Source organism: Delphinus delphis, chromosome 20, assembly GCF_949987515.2.
Source record: "Delphinus delphis chromosome 20, mDelDel1.2, whole genome shotgun sequence".
In the NCBI taxonomy this organism is placed as follows: Eukaryota; Metazoa; Chordata; class Mammalia; order Artiodactyla; family Delphinidae; genus Delphinus; species Delphinus delphis.
In genome coordinates, this window is record NC_082702.1 from 41,075,710 (window position 1) to 41,088,628 (window position 12,919).

Genomic DNA, 12,919 nt, shown 5'->3' on the forward strand with positions numbered 1-12,919 from the left:
GATTCTCAGCCAATCCTTTGTTCAAGTACTTGAGCAAAACACTTAAGAAAAAATTGAAAAAAAAAAAAAGAAAGAAAAACATTGACTCTAGACATCCTATTTGACCAATCTTCAAATAAGGTGAGGTAGCCAGCCTCTAAATGAGAATGCAAGAAGGCTTCCTCTCTTTTACTCTAGGATCTTACTTTTTTTTTTTTTTTTGGCCTCGCCATGTGGCTTGTGGGATTTTAGTTCCCTGACCAGGGATCAAACCTGGGCCCTCGGCAGTGAAAGCACAGAGTCCTAACCACTGGACCACCAGGGAATTCCCTAGGATCGTACTTTTTCATCTAGCATCAAAAGCAATATGAATATACTATTATTCAGCTGCAGAGGGGAATTTGAAACTCAACTTTGAACTATCTTTTTCTAAGAACTCATAAAATTGATTCTTAGGTGACAGTTTGCAGACCATGTTTCCATTGATTCCTCTGGATAGTTCAAGCAGTAGACTTGAATCAAGTAAATAGAAATCGCCAGAAGCTTATAACTTAATGGACTGTTAAAAAGATTTTATCCCTTAAGTTGGTCATTATTACACACACACACACACACACACAGTCTTTTCAGGTTAAAGGAGAAAAGTTGGTATTTGATGACACAGTAGATTTTGTTTTACCAGACAAGGAGAGACCTACAAAAGCTTTATCATCTTTACTTTTTTAAAAAAATATTTATTTATTTATTTATTTGGCTGCGCAGGGTCTTAGTTGTGGCACACGGGATCTTTGTTGTGGCATGTGCGGCATGCAAACTCTTCGTTGAGGCAGTGGGACTCTTGGTTGTGGCATGTGGGATCTAGTTCCCTGACCAGGGATCAAACCTGGGCCCCCTGCATTGGGAGTGTGGAGTCTTAACCACTGGACCACAAGGGAAGTCCCTATCATCTTTACTTTTTGCCTCAGCTTCCCAAAAGTTCATGATCAAGCTCAATTATAGTAATTATAGTAGTTCATATAACCCTAGATTTGGGATATATTTATCTCCTCTTTCTTCTATTCAAAAATATTTTCTGTTTCTTTCTTCTTGACCTTATTTGTATTTATGTTGTAAAATGCCTCATATCCTTTTTAAAAATAATGTATAAATCAATAAATTAAAGAAAACAGAGTACGTGAGTTTCTAAGACATTCTCTCAAGAACTTGGGAAAGCCTTACCTACAGAATAGTGTGAACAAATCAGAGCAGTAGGATCTGAATGTATCTTCCTCCTCCTTTTCACATGGAACAGAGGTGGTAGTCAAGATTCATGTTCCCTTCTCCAGCCAGAGCTGGCATATACTGCCTGCCTGGATCAGACCAGAAAGAACAAAGCTGTAAAAATACCATTATTACTAGTAGCAAGCAGCTCATCCCCCTTACCCCACCCTGCTCTGCCATACACACACCTGAAGCTTCTCTGGCTCTCTGTCCACTCTGAACTGTTAGATTGGGGAACAGGAATTCTATAGGAACCAAGGTTTGTGACAACAACATTCTGTGTGTCCAAGAAAGGGTTGAGTAAGGAGCAACTAGGAAGTTACCCAAATCTAAGAAACTTTTCTAAGTACCTTAGATAACAGGGCAGCTAATGCTGAATGAGCCTCTTTTATCCAGGAACTAATTACTAGGATAAACTGTAGTGACTGAATGTAATATAGTTTCAGGTAGTGGTAGATTTAAAAATTGCGAATGATAAGACCGTTGTTCAAAATAATTTATGCACAAGTGAGTTGTAGGTATGTATTAAAAGGCTCTAGTGGGGACTTCCCTGGTGGTCCACGCTAGAAGCGTATGACTCCACGCTTCCACTGCAAGGGGCATGGGTTCAATCCCCGGTCAGGGAACTAGGATCCTGCATGCCACGTGGCATGGCCAAAAAAAAAGAAAAAGGCTCTGTTGTTTAAGGTGGGGAAAGATTGGTAGAAAGATTGGTAGAAACTCTTCCTTGAGCTTTACTGGTTCTTGATAACCTAGCTTTGTAACATATATTATCCTTCAAAGTGACTTCTCTAGCCTCTGGGCAGTGAGTATTAGAGTTGGAACATTAGAGCATTAGAGTGGGTAGATAAAGTAAGAGGATGGATAATAAGGAATGCCATAAGAGAGAGTAAACTTTAACTAGAATGTTTGATTGTTCGTTACCTCTTGCTTTATTCTTCTAATATGTAAATAACAAAGATATGTTATAGGTACTGGTGTTTCCTACCATGATTGTGTGTTAAGCAGCTATACTTAGTAATAAATTTTGAAGATAATGCAATTTTAGACCTTAAATGCCAAAACTTTAATCTTATATGTGCATTTCTTAGAAATGTAAGCCTGGGAATTTCCTGGTGTTCCAGTGGTTAGGACTCTGTGCTTTCACTGCCGAGGGCGCAGGTTCAATCCCTGGTTGGGGAACTAAGATCCTGCAAGCCTCGAATGTGCCCCCCCACAAAAAAAAAAAAAAGAAAGAAAGAAATGAAAGCCTGATAGATTGTTTTTATTAATAAATGTATCATATAAAAGTTTAAATGTCATTAATGACTTATTTGTAGTCCTATAAGTTAATCTTTTCTGGCCTAGTTATATTTATAGAATTAGAGTCTTTTACCTTATATTTCACTCATCTAGTTCTGTAACACAAACTGCCCCCCAAATTTAGTGGCTTAAAGTAGTAACTCTATTGTTTTTCATGCTTCTTTTGGTTGGTTGGACTCAGCTGATCCACTCATGTGGTGTTGGCTGGGATCACTCATGCCCCTGAATTCGGCTGGGAGCTCAGCTGGGGTAGCTCAAGTAGAGGATTATATGGGCTTTTCTCTCCAGCATGCTAGTTGGACATTTTCATGGTGGCTCAGGGCTCCAAGAGAAGAAAATTGGAAGTTACAGAGCTTCTTAAGTGCTAGGCTTGTAACTTACACAGCATCACTTGGCCACATTCTGTTTGTCAAGGCAAGTCATAAGGCTCACTCTCAAGGAGAGGGGACATAGTTACTCCACCTCTTAATTGGAGAAGTGGCATGTGAATACAAGAATGGGAGGAATTATTGTCAGCCCTCTTTACAGACAATATGCCACACTTAGTATTACATTTTTGTCGTACAAAAACATTTTTAATCCTAAAATTTAAATGGCAGAAAATAGCAATCGTATCTTTCTTTTTTGACCTGATTTTAGATAGTGATAGTTCTTCCTGGCAAATTAACAATAACTGTTTGCTGAGTTGTTTAGAACCACTAATTTCTAGTAAGCAAATAAAATTTGTATATTTTTTTCCCTAGTATTGACTGTGCAGGTATTTTGAAACTCCGCAATTCAGATATAGAACTTCGAAAAGGAGAAACTGATATTGGCAGAAAGAATACTAGAGTACGACTTGTGTTTCGTGTACACATCCCACAGCCCAATGGAAAAGTCCTTTCTCTGCAGACAGCTTCTATACCTGTTGAATGCTGTAAGTGAGCCTGTGATATTTTAAAGTTTTGTTTATAATAGGTTATTTTCTGTTTTGTTTATAATGTAATGTTTGGATCAACAGTAAACTGAGGGGGCTTCCCTGGCGGCACAGTGGTTAAGAATCCACCTGCCAATGCAGGGGACATGGGTTCGAGCCCTGGTCTGGGAAGATCCCACATGCTGCGGAGCAACTAAGCCCGCTTGCCACTACTACTGAGCCTGCACTCTACAGCCTGCGAGCCACAACTACTGAGCCCGTGTGCCACAACTACTGAAGCCGCACGCCTAGAGCCCATGCTCCGCAACGAGAAGTCACTGCAATGAGAAGCCCGCGCACCCCAATGAAGAGTGGCCCCCGCTCGCCACAACTAGAGAAAGCCCGTGCGCAACAAAGACCCAACGCAGCCAAAACTAAATGATAATAAATAAAATTAATATTTTTAAAAAAATGTTTCCAAAAAAAAAGTAAACTGAGGGCTTCCCTGGTGTCGCAGTGGTTAAGAATCCACCTGCCAATGCAAGGGACACAGGTTCGAGCCCTGGTCCGGGAAGATCCCACATGCCATGGAGCAACTAAGCCCGTGTGCCACAACTACTGAATCCGCGCATCTAAAGCCCGTGCTCCGCAACAAGAGAAGCCACTGCAACCAAGAGTAGCCCCCGCTCGCTGCAACTGGAGAAAGCCTGCATGCAGCAACAAAGACACAATGCAGCCAAAAATGAAAATAAATAAAATTTTTTAAAAAGTAAACTGAAGCCCAGGGTCTGGATAGCTGGTGTGATTTTCTTATATGGAAATAAGCTACGTGTTTAGGTGGAGGAGTACTGATCTTGGAGTTAGAAAGTGGCTTCTCATTATAATTTGACCCTAGGTAGCCTGTGTGGCTATAGACATTCTCTTGACCATAGCTTTCTTACTCATAAATGAGGAAGATGGGCTTGATGACTCCTGAGGACCAAATTATGAAGCTATGATTCTGACATTAAGTGTCATTGATACTTGGTCATCTTTGTTTCATTAAAATGTTGGAAGATGCCTGTCTCTGCAAGCTGACACTTTAGCTGAATAGGGACTTACAGGATTTTGGTTTTTGTTTTTTTTACCATAAATTTATGTACAACACCAGGTTGAGAAAGTGAATGCTTTTTCCCTGGTTTTTCAGAGCCAAGAAATGAGAAAAGGCCTAGAACCTGATATCTACTCAAGCCCTTGAGAACTGTGGACCTCTGGCAGGTTAGCTGATAGGACTGAAATATTGAGATTGCAATTTAGATTTTTAGAGCACAGACTTAGAAGTGTTCTAATTCCATGTCTTAATTTTGTGTAGGAGGAAACTGAGGCACAAGTATCTGAAGTGCTCCTCCCAGGTTATTTGCTTGTTGGTGTGACAGAGCTGTGGCTAGAACACAGGTTTTCTTAGTACTCTTTTGATTATGTTATATCATTTTATTTCTGTTAACCACATGCATTCTTAATTTGGGATCATACCTACTGTATTACTTTTCTATTTCCAGTCGACTGTGGGAATCACTGAGCAAATCCATGGTAATAGAATCACTGTAGAAGTAATTTTTGTATTAATTTTTAATAGATAATACAGGTACATGGTACAGAATTCAAAAAGAGTAAAAGAGTATAGAGTGAAAAGTAAATTTTCAAGTCAGCTAGTTCCCTTTCTTAGAAACAGCTATCATTGCCACAATCTTTGTTACCCTGCCAGACAAATGCCCATTTAAGCATATATTTCTCTAATTTTTAGCAACATAATTTAAATAATTTAAGTTCATAGAGTAGTTTGAGTTTTTGAGATGAATTTACTCTAAAATTATTCTGTTTTCTCTTTTAGTTTATTAAATTATTGTGTGATTATTGTTGAGAGTATAGAAAATGCAAAATGGTACAAAGAGTAGCATTAAAATCTTTTTTGTAATATCACTTCTCTGAGATAGTCACTATTAACCTTTTTTTGGATTTTTTTCCTTTTTTTTTTTGGTCTGTGTGTGTGTGCACATGTGCACGCACACAGTATTTGGTAGTTATAGTGGGAGTTTTCTCATATAGTTAAATATTCTTCAAAAATGCTTTTGGCACATGCATAATATTTTATTATGGCTATGCCACTTGGTGAACACATTTTTGCTGTTACTTTGAATGAACTTGTGATAGCTAGTTTCCACTATAAATATCTAAAACTTGAATTAGTCTTACTCCGTAGGCTAGTCAGTGCTTGTTTTTATGCCCCTTCTTTGTGAGCCATTTAGAACATAAGTAAGGACATAAGTGTTTTCTGAGATCTAGATTTGTGCTTGGTATTTTCTAAGTTGTAGCTCATCCTAAATCCCAGACCCATCTCCTATGAAACATTCTCTTTGAATAGGGCTGGGATCCTAATTCATATACCTTTTGTGTCTTAGTATTAAATAGTTGGAAGAGAGGGAATTCCCTGGTGGTCCAGTGGTATAGAATCCGCCTTGCAATGCAGGGGACGGGGGTTCAATCCCTGGTCAGGGAACTAAGATTCCACATGCTGCAGGGCAACTAAACCTGTGTGCCACAACTACTGAGCCTGCACACCTCAACTAGAGCCCGCGTGCCACAAACTACAGAGCCCACGCTCCTTGGAGCCCATGCGCCACAACTAGAGAAGAGAAAACCCACACACCACAACTAGAGAGAAGCCTGCGCATGGCAACGAAAGATCCTGCATGCCACAACTAAGACCCAACACAGCTAAAAGTAAATAAAATAAATTTATCTTCAAAAAAATAAATAGTTGGAAGAGGCATAGTCAGGGACTGCATGCTTCATAAAGGCAGTCAAGTTGTTTAAATTTCTTTAAAATGTTGTTCTGGCCAAACAAAACACAGCTGACCCTCAAAGCCACCAATTTTCCACCCAAGTAGTAGGACTAAAAATAGACCTGTTTCCAAAATGTGAAGAAGAAAGTGTAATCCACCCTTTTTGTTTGTCTTAATCCAGAGAGAAACCTAGTTATTGAGGCATTTGGCAGGAATAAACCCTTAGAGAACCTAAGCAGTCAAAAGAAGTATAATGTATAGCTTGAAACTCAAGCATTTTTTAAAAAGGAAAGAAAAGCCAGAAGTAGGATCTCCAGAAAATACAGCAACTTGAAATCAGTAGATATTAGAAAAAGGCAGCAACAAGGAAAAGTTAATAGTTTACATAATGACTTGTAGGCTTTAAGAAAAATTATGTTCCCATACCCTGGGAAGGAAGAGTATAGTGCACTAAGAAGTATTTATGTTCATTTTTCAAAATTCTGTATTGAAATGTGTACTTCATGTATACTTCAGTTATTTAGAAGATGTCCAAAATGTAATCCTGATGCCTCACTGATGATCTAGTTATTTTCTTGATGAAAGAGCTGCTTGGTGTTTGTCCTTTAGAAACTTGTCTTCTTTTAATTGTATGCAATATAATTATGCATCTTCGGATTTAATTTGCTTTTTATAATTATATTAAATTTATCAATTTTAACAGACAAGTTGTGGGGAAGAAATGTAATAAGACAAGCTAAAAAGAGAAAAGTGGATGAGGTGAATGTGTTGGAGTCAATATAAGTTGTAGGCATTAATTAATTTCTCTTTATTAGTTTCTCTATAGTTGTAGTCTAAGAAAATTATTTAAAATCACATGACTCTAATAAATCTATTTTGTTTTCTAAATAGCATAGCTATTTTAGTGGATATTGTTACCATTGCCTTGCATTTTAAAAATCCAGAGTTGCTTCTTTTATAGCTAGACTTTGTCATTTACATATGAAAGAATGTAAACTAATATTTTGTTTCTTCTCAACTCTTAAAAAAAAAAACAGCCCAGCGGTCTGCTCAAGAACTTCCTCATATTGAGAAGTACAGTATCAACAGTTGTTCTGTAAATGGAGGTCATGAAATGATTGTTACTGGATCTAATTTTCTTCCAGAATCCAAAATCATCTTTCTTGAAAAAGGACAAGGTAAATAATATAAGATCTGAGTTGACTCAGACATAGAAAACAAACTTATGGTTACCAAACGGGATAGGAGGTGGGGAAGGATAAGTAGGAGTTTGGGATAAGCAGATACAAGCTACTATATATACTGTATAAACAACACGGTCCTAATGTAGAGCACAGGGAACTATATTCAATATCTTGTAATAAACTATAATGGAAAAGAATACGAAAAAGAATAAATAAATATATATATATACACACAACTGAATCACTTTGCTGTACACCAGAAACTAACATAATGTTATAAATCAACTATAATTCAATAAATAAATAAATGGATAGATAGATAAATAAGATTTGAGTTGATTGAACTCAGACTAAGGGGCAAAAGGTTAAAGTGAATTATTCAGATGTTTCACTGACATTAATCACAAAATAGTTTTCTTAAAGCTATAGGCATCATTTACACAGATTTTACTGTAAACCAAACATTTATTAAATTTTCACATGAATATTAAGTTCTCATTAAGGATGTCTCAAAAGTAAAAGAGGGCTTCCCTGGTGGCGCAGTGGTTGAGAGGCCGCTTGCCGACGCAGGGGACACGGGTCCGTACCTCGGTTCAGGAGGATCCCACATGCTGCGGAGCGGCTTCGCCCGTGGGCCGTGGCCGCTGGGCCTGGCGTCAGGAGCCTGTGCTCTGCAGTGGGAGAGGCCACAACAGTGACAAGCCCACGTACCGCAAAAAAAAAAAAACAGAAAACAAAAACAAAAGTAAAAGACTCCCCCAATATTTCTTCAAGAGAATTGAAAATATAAGTCACACAGAAATTTGGACACAAATGCTTTTAGCAGCATTAATCATAATAGCCAAAAAATGTAAACATCTCAAATACTTATCAACTGATAAATGGATAATCAAAATGTGATATATTCATACAATGGGATATTATTTAGCCATAAAAAAGAATAAAGTACTGATTAATGCTGCAACATGGATGACCCTTAAAAACATTTTGCTAGGGACTTTGCTGGTGGTGCAGTGGTTAAGACTCCACACTCCCAATGCAGGGGACCCAGGTTTGATCCCTGGTTAGGGAACTGGATCCCGCATGCTGCAACTAAGAGCCTGCATGCCACAACTAAAAGATCCTGCATGCCTCAACTGAATATCCCACGTTGAGGCACGCTGCAACAAAGATCCCATGTGCTGCAACTATGACCTGGTGCAGCCAAATAAATAAATCAATAAAATTTTTTTAACTTATTAAAATTAATTTAAAAAATAAAAACATGAAAAATCTCAAACAACCTAACTTTACACCTCAAGGAACTAGAAGAAGTACAAATGAAGCCCAAAGTTAGTAGAAGGAAGGAAATAACAAAAATTATGGCAAAAATAAGTGAAATAGAGACTAAAAAGACAATAGAAAATATAAGTGAAACTAGGAGAGGGTTCTTTGAAAAGAGAAACAAAGTTGACAGACTTCTAGCTAGACTCACCAAGAAAAAAAAGAGAGGACTCACGTAAAATCAGAAATGAAAGAGGAAATATTACAGCTGATACCACAGAAATACAAAGGGTCATAAGAGACCACTGTGAACAATCATATGCCAAAAAATTGGACAGCTTAGAAAAAAATGGATAGATTCCTAGAAACATACAACCTACCAAAGACTGAATCATGATGAAATAGAATATCTGAGCAGACCAAATACTAGTAGGGCGACTGAATCAGTAATCAAAACCTCCCAACAAACAAAAGTCCAGGATCAGACAACTTCACTGATGAATTCTACCAAACATTCAAAGAAGAACTAATACCAAGCCTTCTAAATTTTTCCAAAAAAACAGGAGAGGAGGGAACTATCCAAACTCATTTTTTGAGGCCAGCATTACCTTGATATCAAAACCATTACAGGCCAATATACCTGATGAACATAGATGCAAAAATCTTCAACAAAATATTAGCAAGCCAAATTCAACAGTACTTTAACAGGATCATATACCATCATCAAGTGGGATTTATTCCAGAGATAGACGGATGGTTTAACATTCACAAATCAGTCAGTGTGATACACCACATTATCATGATTAAAAAAAGCATTTGAGAAAATTCATCATCCATTTATGATTAAAAAACTGTTGGGGGCTTCCCTGGTGGCGCAGTGGTTGGGAGTCCGCCTGCCGACGCGGGGGACGCGGGTTCGTGCCCTGGTCTGGGAGGATCCCACATGCTGCGGAGCGGCTGGGCCCGTGAGCCATGGCTGCTGAGCCTGCACGTCCGGAGCCAACGGGAGAGGCCACAACAGTGAGAGGCCCGTGTACCGAAAAAAAAAAAAAGAAAACTGTTGGGCTTCCTTGGTGGTGCAGTGGTTGAGAATCCGCCTGCCAATGCAGGGGACACGGGTTCAATCCCTGGTCCGGGAAGATCCCACATGCCGCGGAGCAACTAAGCCTTCATGCTGCAACTACTGAAGCCCACGAACCTAGAGCCCATGCTCCGCAACAAGAGAAGCCACCACAGTGAGAAGACAGTGCACCTCAACGAAGAGTAGCCCCTGCTCACCTCAACTAGAGAAAGTCCACGTGCAGCAACGAAGACCCAACACACCAAAAATAAATAAATAAAATAAATAAATGTATTAAAAAAAAAAACCTTAAAAAGCTGTCAACAAAAAGGTTGTAGAAGGCATGTACCTTAACATAATAGAGGCCATATGTGACCAGCCCATAGCTAATATCTTAATGGTGAAAAGCTGAAAGCTTTTCCTCTTAAGATCAGGAAGACAAGGATGCCCACTCTTGCCACTTTTATTCAACATAGTATAGGAAGTTCTAGCCAGAAAAGTTAGGCAAGAAAAAGAAATAAAAGGTATTCCAATTGGAAAGGAAGAAGTAAAACTGTCACTGTTTGCAGATGATGTGGTATTATATATAGGAAGCCATAAATCTCTGTCAAAAAAACTGTTAAAACTAATAAATTCAGTTAAGTTGCAGGATATAAAACAAATATACAAAAATATGTTGTATTTCTATATAATAATGTACTATCAGGAAGAGAAATTAAGAAAATATCATTTACAATTGCATCAAAAAGAATAAAATACCTAGGAATAAATTTAACCAAGAAGGTGAAAGACCTATGTATCAGAAACTACAAGATGTTAATGAAAGAAATTGAAGAAGACACAAATAAATGGAAAGATATTCTGTGCTCATGGATTAGAAGAATTAATATTGTGAAAATGTCCATATTACCCAAAGCAATCTACAGATTCAGTGCAATCCCTATCAAAGTTCCAATGGAATTTTTCATAGAAATAGAACAATCCTAAAATTTCTGTGGAACTGTAGAAGACCCCAAATAGCCAGAGTAATCTGGAGAAAGAAGAGCAAAGCTGGAGACATCACACTCCCTGATTTCAAACTATATTACAAAGCTATAGTAATTAAATTAGTATGGTATTGGCATCAAAACAGACATATAGATCAATGGAACAGAATAGAGAGCCCAGAAATAAACCTACATGTATATGGTCAATTAATATAAAACAAAGGAGCCAAGAATACATGATGGGGAAAGAACAAGTTTCTTCAGTAAGTGGTATTGGGAAAATTAGCCACATGCAAAAGAATGAAAGTGGGCCACTCTCTTAAACCATACACAAAAATTAACTCAAAATGGATTGAAGGCTTGAATGTAAAACCTGAAACCGTAAAACTAGAAAAATGCATAGGTGGTAAGCCATAGCATAGGTCTTGACATGATTTTTTGAGTGACACCAAAAGCAAAAGCATCAAAAGCGAAAATAAACAAGAGGGACTACATCAAACTAAAAAGCGTCTGCACAACAAAGGAAACCATCAACAAAATGAAAAGGCAACCTACTGAACGAGAGAAAATATTTACAAGTCATATATCTGATAAGGGGCTACTATCCAAAGCATATAAAGAGCTCATATAGCTCAATAGCAAAAAAGCAAGCAATCCCAATTAAGAAATGGGCAGAAGATCCCAATAGACATTTTTTTCCAAAGAAGATCACAGATGGGCAACAGATATGAAAAGACGCTCTACATTGTTAATCATCAGTGAAATGCAAGTCAAAACCATAGAGAGATACCACCTCCCACCTCTTAGAATGGCTGTTATTAAAAAGACTAGAAAAAAACAAGTGTTGGCAAGGATGTGGAGAAAAGGGAATCGTTGCATACTGTTTGTGGGAATGTAAACTGGTGCAATCACTACAAAAAAATATTTTGGAGGTTCCTCAAAAAATTAAAAGTAGAACTACCATATGATCTAGTGGTACACTTCTGGGTATTTATCTGAAAAAAACAGAAACACTTAACTTGGAAAAAACATATACACCCCTGTGTTCATTGCAGCAGTGGTCCTCTGTGCTCTTAGTACATCCAGAATGCACCTTTATTAGTTATTGTAACCACCACATTTCATTATAATGAACTGTTTATATTTACCTTTCATCCACAAACTGAAGGCAGGGTATCCTATCTCCATTATCTCAGCAACCCAAAGTGCTTGGCATGTTGGGACCCAGCAGATGATTGCTGAACTGAGCTGTAGTTCTGAGCATTTGTCTGTAGTATTTCTTGTGCACAAGGGTAGCTCTTAGCTATATTGGACTGGAAGGTGATAGTCACAATCTAGACAGCGTTTCATTGAGTCTTCTGATATTTTCACAGACCAGATGAAGTCATGCTAGCTGTGAAGATACTTGTATGGGTTAGTCACTGGGTAAATGCCCATGACATAAAAAGAATGCTGGAGTGAGAGCTCTAGTAGCAGGTGGGGCTTTCCCCAGGTAAATAATTCACTTGGGATGAAGAGACAGAAAATGTGCTGGCCAGATCTTTAGGTGACACAAATCTGGAAAGCCTAGGAAATAGTTCATAAGACCATCAGTATCTAAGAAGATCTTGACGAGCCAAGCAATCCTAGAAAATGAAGTCTAGTAGGGGGAAATTAACGTAACAAGGGTTGGGGGTTAAAAAAAAAAGCCAGCTGCATAAATACACAGTGTGGGAACTTGAGCTTGGCAGTAGGAAATGTGGCCGACAGAGGGACACTGCTGGCCACACACTAAGTATATGAGTCAGCATGGTGTAGCTGCTCCAGAAAACTTTTATTAACAGAGACACAGCATCGCCACAGAATTTGGCAAGAGCCTCAGTCACACTCTATAATTTCTGGATCATTTCTCACCTTTTCTACTCAGTCCTGAGCCTGGTGCATTTGGAGGGAGACGATCACACTGGAGGAAAATTCAAAGAAGAGTAACCAGGAAGGCTAAAATATTGTTTAAGGGATAAATGCAGAACTGGGGGTACTAGCCAGCAGAAAAGGAGACACAGGCAAACAGAGCTGCTTTTAAACATCTGAAGTATTGTCTCACAGAAATGCTCAAGATTTTGGGGTGATGGCTATAAGGAATAGTGCTTAGACCGGGGTTGGATACTAGTAGGAGACAGATGTCGTCT

At 38.3% G+C, this 12,919-nt stretch overlaps 1 protein-coding gene across 3 annotated transcripts in view; it reads left to right on the forward strand.

Moving 5' to 3' along the window:
* NFATC3 (nuclear factor of activated T cells 3) overlaps positions 1-12,919 on the forward strand; it is a 133,721-nt gene that overhangs the window by 80,692 nt on the left and 40,110 nt on the right. For 2 of the 3 annotated variants that reach the window (XM_059998895.1, XM_059998896.1), the window contains exons 5-6: positions 3,285-3,457; positions 7,296-7,436. In XM_059998895.1, the coding sequence (XP_059854878.1) occupies positions 3,285-3,457; positions 7,296-7,436 (314 nt within the window). The remainder of the gene's footprint in view (positions 1-3,284; positions 3,458-7,295; positions 7,437-12,919) is intronic. The other variant, XM_059998898.1, reaches the window with a different exon arrangement.